Genomic DNA, 7841 nt, shown 5'->3' with positions numbered 1-7841 from the left:
ATATCCTCATCAACGATAGTCGAGGGCTTCTTCCTCGTCACCCTCAATCTTTGTGTCTCATTTTGGCTCGTGTGGCAGCACTCCACAAGTCACTGGGTATATCGGGTCTATGGGTCCTCTAATCATATGGGAGCCTGAGCACAAGTATTTCTCACAGAAGCAGACGTCAGCAACACCATCATCCCTACCCAATATTTTGAAAAAATCATAGTTGTTTTTCGTGCAAACCATATTCTTCTAGACCATTAATTGTAGTCACGCGATGTTTGTTGAATCGTCGAATGTTCCATGCACATGGAGTTGTGGTTATGTCGTCATTTATGACTACAATTTTTTTAGTTGTTTCAAACATCCATATATTCAAATGTCCTACCTTAAATTTAAATCTAACACTCATAGTAAATTGTAGCATAGTCTCTATATGTTTTCAAATGTCTCTCTTTCAAATCACGACTCATTTTTTTGTTTTATATAAACATCATCCTCTGCACCCAATCTTTTTAATTTTGTTCCATTGTTTTTTTCTCGTGAAAACCCGCTTCTTCTAGTCCGTCCATTTTAGTCAAGTGTCATTTCCAGAATCGACGAATGTTGTATGCACATGTAGGTTACGGTGATGTCATCATCTACGACTACAATTTGTATCCTTTTCGATTCCACTACCAACACCAACCTCGGTATTCTCGTCGTCGTTGCCGAGGGCTTATGCCTTATCACCCTTGCTCCTGGTGTCTCATTTTGGCTCATGTAACAGCATGACGGGATTCATTGAATACATCAGAGCGTCTAGCTCCGATAACCATATTCAAGCATGAGCACAAGTATTTTCTCACAAAAGCTGAGGTCGGCAACACCATCCTCTCTACTCAATTTTCTAAAAAAATTCATAGTTGTTTTTCCATACAAAACATCTTCCTCTTGCCCTCTCACACTACAACCAAAGCAGCCAAGGGGCCTGAGGCCCCCCCCCCCCCCCGCCGCCGCCGCCCGCCACGCGGGCTTAGCTCGGCAGCATCCTTCGGTGACGGCCGCGAGTAGGGATGTGACGAGGAAGTAGGTCGGCGACGCGGTTGTTGGCTTCCGACCGTGTTGCCAGAGAGGCAACACAGGGGACAGGGTGATGAGGTTGCGGTTGTGTCGTCAATTCTTACTGCAAATTTGTAGCCTTTTGACTAGACATAAATACCAAACCCGGTATCCTCGTCAACATTGGCAGGTGGCCTCTTCCTTATACCCTTGTTTGTGGCGTCTCATTTTGACCCATGTGACAATATGCCGTGAGGTCACTGGTTACATAGGGTATATGGGTCTGACAGATATATATGATCATGAGAACAAGTATTTCTCGCACAAGCAGAGGTCGACACCATAGAGTTTTTTTGTAAACCTGCTATTATACTATATATGATTGAAGAGTCTTAGTAAATTCCTAGTATTTATCTTCTTCATTGCCATAAACAATAAACTAATACTATGATCCAGCCAATTCCTACTCTTGCTTACAACCCCTAAACAGACTTTATATATACCTGTTTGCTATTGCTCGGCGCAAATGTCTCACTATTTTTAAAGGTCTTCACAATAATCATTGAATACAAACCTTCAGAATTTTCTCTCTGACTATTCAAATTTGTGAGTTTGTCGGCCTATGGATTTCTCTTTAAGATGTGCATCTTGACCCGGCTACTCCAGATGCCATCACATGGATGGCTTCGGCGATTGGTATCTACTCCGCGGCTTCAACCTATAGGGTGCAATTTGAAGGTGCGTCGATTCCTTTCGAGGCACACAAGATTTGGGAGGCCAAAGTTGAGCCAAAGTGCAAGTTGTTCGTTTGGCTCCACCTTCACCGGAAAGCGCTAACCGCGGATCATCTTGTTGTCCATGGTTGGCCTCACGAGGAGGTTTGGAGTCTGTGTAACACCGAATTTGAAACAAACGAGCATCTCTCTCAGGGATGCCTTTTGGTCCGAAGCGTTTGGAGTATCGTTGCTGGCTGGTCCTCGATCATGCCAAGCTCGGCCCTGGGTTTTTTTCCATGCCCGAGGACTGGTGGAAGAAGAACATTCGAGGCGGAAGCACTTTGGCAGGGTGTTCATTTATGTGTGTGTGGCATGTATGGAAAGAGAGGAATCAAAGGCTTTTCCAGAACGCCTCTTTACATGTGTTAGATGTTGCTTACCTCGTTAGGGAGAACCTTGTCCACTTGGGTTTAGCTATGGCAATGGCATGTAATTTCTAGAGCTTTTTAGTCTTGTAAGTATCTTTTGTACACTTTCTGTTTTTCCATATCTATATGAAACCTGGCAGAGCGCCTGCCTTTTATCGTCAAAATAAATATCAGCCCAAGGATAAATACACGTTACAAGAAAAAAAAAAGAGAATCATGACACACACATAATCCTACATGAGCATGAGCACAAAAATTTCTCGCAGAAGCAGAGGTCGGCAACATCCCGTTTCCTTGCAAACCTTCCTAGTCTTATGTTGCATGGACCCAAATAAGCCGTGTCAAAAAGACGAGCAATTGAAAAAATTGGTCCTCCCTTTTTGCCATAAACAGTAAGCTACAATGATCCACCAATTCCCACTCTCCTCACAACCCCTAAACAGACTTCACAAATATCATCATTCAGCCTAAAAACCACCGCAGCCTCAGAAAAATTGCAGCTACACTAGTACTGTACATTTTACAGAAAAAGAAAGCATTAAGGATTATGACGCGCAGAATCCCATCCTTAGCTTACGAGGGATCACCATCACCATCACCAATAATGGCAGCAAAGAATGTGGGGAAGGGAAAAGGAGGGGTCAGGGAGGCCGCCGAGGAGAAACGCCCGGCTGCTTTCTTCGTGCGGAAAGGGCTCGACATTCTCAACCCCGCAGTCCCTCTCCGTCCACCTCCGCCCGCCACCCCACACTCCACAACGGACGAGCGAGCCAAGCCCGGCCCTCCCCTCTCCTACCTCACCTGGCTTGTCTCTGCTGCGGGCATTGACTCCTCCTCCACCTCCACCTCCACCTCCAAAACTGACTCCTTTCCTAATCTTGCTGGACAGTTCTCTGTAGTCTGTATCCCCGCACATGCCACCATCGACACCTGTCAGCCCCACCACCGGGTCGCCCTAGCCGGTGCGGCGGTGCCCCTCTGCTGCCGTGCCCCCCGGGGACTTCCCGTATCGCGGACGGGTCCTCCTCTGAATGCGGTTGGGGTAGGAGAGGTAGTATAGTATAGATAGAAGAGCCGTGCGCGCTCGGGAGGGGAGAGGAGAGGAGAGAGGCAGGAGTCCCGGGGCTGTACGGGGAGCAGCGTACCGCGTACGTACGCGCGCCCCACCGGCTGGCTACACGGCACGGGCCACCGCCGCGCGCGAGGGAGGAGGACAGGGTGTCAGCGCGGCCGGGCGGGCGGCCGGGCCCCTTTTCTTTCTTTCTGGTGCGGGCCTTGAATGCGTCGTCCTGGCTGCTGATATCCACCCGCCCGCCCTCCCGGACTCCTCGGCCGATCAGATTCGGTTCTGTTACTCGAGCTCGCCGCGGAAAGAGGGGAGGGGATAAGAGGGAGGAGGTTGGGACCTGAACCTGCCAGCAAGCCAGGCATTCTGATCCGGATTCGGCTCCCTCAACCTCCCGGCCGCCTCGAGGAAGGAAGGTTGGTTGGCTTCTTGCTCCTCCTCCCTCACGTCTCATCTCATCTCGGATTATTGTTTTCTCCTTCTTCCGCTTCTCTCCGGATGCTCGTTTGGAAAGCCGTCGGCTGTCTATCTTGGTGTGTCCGTAGACGTGAGCTCGGCTTTCGGTGCTTCTCGATCGAATTCATTCGTCTGAAAGGCAAGTTCGCTGTTTGTTTGCGGATCCTTTTTCGCCGGTTACTAGTGCTCAAGTTTCTTCGAGCTCTCTGCTCCGGATTGCTTTACCATTGTGCTCATAGTACGCCTCGGGTTTTCGATGCCGTTACTGTGCAAATCTGTGCGAGGCCTGCGTCTGCTTTCGTATCATTGCCTTTTGGATTTGTCCGGTTTTTTTGCCTAGATGAACTTCTTTTGCCTACCCTCCATTGTCGAGTCGAAAAGTTCAGGTGCTGTTTGCCGAGTCTGAACTTATCCTGAGATGTTCTCCGGTCGTGGTTTGGGAAGTCATAATACCGGCGGGGTGTTCGGATTTAATAATAATCTTGGTAAAAGGAATAGTAGATCTTGCTTTGCGCGTTTTCATTTTTTGTCGCGAGAATTGTTGCCCCATAATCTGACGTCTCGTTGCGTGAAAAGTCGATGTCTTCACTAGAAAATCAAATGGTCTGGATGATGCTTGTTCGGGTCATAATTTTTGCTCCTGCAGTTTCTCTAATGCTTCACTGCAATCCAACTGTCAAAAAACCGCGTTATTCCAACTGCTCGTGCCTGTATTCTGCTAATTCTTGAGAAGAAGTCAAATCATTATTGATTTACAAATGAGTATTCAACTATGTATGCCCGCCGATAATGATCAATATTGCTTTGTTTTTTATTCGCTGAACAGGACATTTTATATAAGCAATAATTGCCCGTATAATACTACCGGTTGCGTACCAAGTTCAGCTCACAATCTTTTCTTCCTCGTGTTGTATTTCAGGATACTTGAGAAGGCCAGGCTGCCGCGGGTTCTTCAGCAAGATTCAGGGATCTGTTTGATACTGAACAGACCCTTGACCTCTTTGTGCATCACCCATCTTTTTTACAACTTGCGGCAAGAATTTGGCAGCAAATGGGTCGAGGAATCGCTGCGATTCCTGGCCTAAGGTCTCCCGGCGGCGTTTCTTGTGACTTCTGTTCGAAATTTCACTTCGACATGTGGTTCATGCTAATCCAAGCTTCCAAAGTTGGAGTCTGATCACTTGTGACAGCGTTTCCCCGTGTCCTTAGTTCCCGGCAATATGGACACGGAGACCTCCTGGGTTAGGAGGACTAAGTTTTCGCACACCGTCTACACAAGGGTTAGTTCCCATGGGGTGCATGTGGCTCCTCTTGGCAGGGATGTGGAGCAGAGACTTCAGAGGTTTGTGAGCATGAGTAAGTGTGTGACGATGCCCATTGATCGAGGCAATGATGAAACAGTGGCTGCGCTGAAGCATACTGCTAGTTTGCCATCACTTCGAGCCTCACTTCAGCCTAATGAGAAGAAGGCCAGCAAGCAGAAGATGAGTTTGGAGATTCCTTTGAGCCCTCCGGCAAAGTCTGAGAAATCCAAGGCCCCAAGGGCGAGGAGCCTGGTCAAGAGCCCAAGCTCGATGATGCTCCTTAGCTACTTAAATAATGCACACACAAGTCAGGGCTCCAACCTTCATCAAAAGGCTAATGGATCTCCTCACAAGCTGAGATCCAAGTCCCCTCTTCCCAGCGTAGTGCCTTCAGATACATTCAGGGAAGCGAGGGCCAGCAGTCAGAGGTTCACAAGCCCTCCCCCGAAGCGTGTGGGATCTGATAAAAGCGTCTATGGCAAATCGTTGGGCAGGGAAGGGTGTGATATGGGTCCAAGCCCTGATTGGTGTTCGACTCTGGTGGTCTCTGATAAGCACAATTCTCAGAAGGATAGCTCATGGACCAGAAGATACTTTGACAATGGGGGAAGGAGGAGGGTTAGTGCAGTAGAGACTGTGAGGAGCCGTACGGTTAGCATGGCTCAAGCGGTGCAATCTACAGTTGATTGGGAACTTGATCCAACCAAGCTGCTTGTTGGCCATAGGTTTGCTTCTGGGGCACATAGCCGGCTATACAAAGGACTTTACGACAATAAGCCGGTTGCACTTAAATTTATCCGCCGGCCTAAGCCTGATGCTGGTGGGATAATAGCTGCAAAGCTTGACAAACAATATAACACTGAGATCAATGCATTGTCTCATCTGCATCATAAGAATGTGATCAAGGTATAATTACATTCAGACTTTTCAAGATGTATTGTTTTTCTTATTATATCTCTGGGCATAGATAGTGCAGAGTGTTTGGTTTGATTTTTTTCCCTTAGCCTTATAGTGGTCATGCAATCTAATAAAATCACACGGGCACGTTCATGCTCCTTTTTTTGCAATAGAAAAATACTTTGAGGATATATCTTGGTTGAACCTTTTGTTATAATCAACTCATGATTGTCTGCCAACTTGCTATACACCTTCAGAAGAAGAAAATTAAGTTGATGTTATCTTAGGATAAGCACCGTTGCTATTTTCAGTGTGCCGTCAAGTGCTCAAAATACTCACCAATAAGTTTATTTATTATATGAGCTGACCACAGTCCGTAATATTAGTGAATCATGCCTCGTTATTGATTAACCTTGTCTCATTTCATTTTGTTGGTAACTTCTGATTTCATTTTGTTGGCAACTTCTTAATGCAGCTTGTAGCGGCTCATAGATGTGGACCGGTTTATTACATTATTACGGAGCTTCTTCCTGGAGGTTCCTTGAGGTCATACCTGCACAACCCAGAGCACCACCCCCTCCCTCTGGAGAGGACCATATCCATCGCTCTGGAGATTGCCCGCGGGTTGGAGTACATCCACTCTCAGGGAATTGTCCACCGCGACATTAAGCCCGAGAACATCCTTTTTGATGAGAAGTTCGAGGTGAAGATTGCTGATTTCGGCATTGCCTGCGAGGAAACGTTATGTGATCTCCTAGTGGACGATGAGGGCACGTACCGCTGGATGGCCCCTGAGATGCTAAAGCGCAAGCCGTACAACCGGAAGGTGGATGTATATAGCTTTGGACTGCTGCTGTGGGAGATGGTGACCGGAAGAATTCCTTTCGAGAACCTCTCCCCAGTCCAGGTGGCTTATGCCGTTGCGAATAACGTAAGAGTTTAATTATGAGTGTGAGTTTGCCTTCTTTGCAGAACGTAATCAGAAGATGTACGCGTTCTCTCCTTGACTAAATCCTTTGGTTTTGTTTCAGAACAAGAAAGCGATGGAGCCTCAAGATTACTGCCCAGCAGTAGTGAGACCCCTGATTGAGGAGTGCTGCGCGTTGCAGCCTGAGAAGAGGCCGGATTTCTGGCAGATTGTGAAAACCCTGGAGAAGATCCAGTCGGTTATGTCGCAGGGCGGCTGCCTGGACGCGCTGAGGAGCAGTGACCACAAGAAGGGGCTTAAGCACTGGATTCAGAAACTGAAGCCATCGCACAGCGCGTGAGCTCAGTCATCTAGCATCGTTTCGACCGTTATTTTATCCGGTTGGGTATGCTCCCCTAGTCTAGCCTAGCGTAAGATGATATAAGCTTTTCATTTCGTGTTTTAAGATTCTAGCATGGATGCGGATGTTTATTAGGTGAGCTACAATTTGCTTTTTTATTACATTATTAGTAGTTGTATACCATATCAAACTTATACTATGTGTTATCTCATTGGCTCTTGCTCCCTGTCGCTGTCTGCTAAGCTCAGTCGCAGTGCAGATTATTCATATTGGTCGAAATCGTCGATAGAAGTTAGTCATGATTATTAGCCTGCTCTTATAGAAGTCCCTCATTTAGATAGAGATTGCCGAGGAAAGCCCGCCGACTCGCCGGCATTAGCATCATGGCCAAGTGCGTGGTTAATTAACGCAATTATTGGCACCTTTGTTCGTCAGCATGCCACTGACTCCTCGTGGTGCTTTTTATTTTGTTGCGAGATGACGGCCCGGTTTCAGATATGCTTGTTTTACCGCTGCATTTCCGTGATATTTTGTTGTTGCGAGGTGACGGCTCGGTTTTAGATATGTTTGTTTTACTGCTGCATTTCCGTGATATTTTGTTGTTGCGGGATGACCGGCTCGGTTTCGGATATGTTTGATTTACTGCTGCATTTCTGTGATATTTTGCTGAAGACGGGTGT

General features: G+C 47.2%; 1 protein-coding gene across 1 annotated transcript; it reads left to right on the top strand.

The window, feature by feature from the left end:
* Positions 1-2845: 2845 nt before the first annotated feature.
* LOC125530893 (probable serine/threonine-protein kinase DDB_G0267514) lies at positions 2846-7387 on the top strand. Its single transcript, XM_048695310.1, has 4 exons — positions 2846-3652; positions 4612-5902; positions 6369-6824; positions 6925-7387. Exons 2-4 carry the CDS (start codon positions 4913-4915, stop codon positions 7159-7161), a joined length of 1683 nt encoding a protein of 560 aa, XP_048551267.1. The 5' UTR covers positions 2846-3652; positions 4612-4912; the 3' UTR covers positions 7162-7387.
* The last annotated feature ends 454 nt before the right edge of the window (positions 7388-7841 follow it).

Source organism: Triticum urartu, unplaced genomic scaffold, assembly GCF_003073215.2.
Source record: "Triticum urartu cultivar G1812 unplaced genomic scaffold, Tu2.1 TuUngrouped_contig_6639, whole genome shotgun sequence".
In the NCBI taxonomy this organism is placed as follows: Eukaryota; Viridiplantae; Streptophyta; class Magnoliopsida; order Poales; family Poaceae; genus Triticum; species Triticum urartu.
The sequence above is the reverse complement of the archived record's forward strand: the minus strand, read 5'-3'. Positions and strand labels throughout refer to the sequence as shown.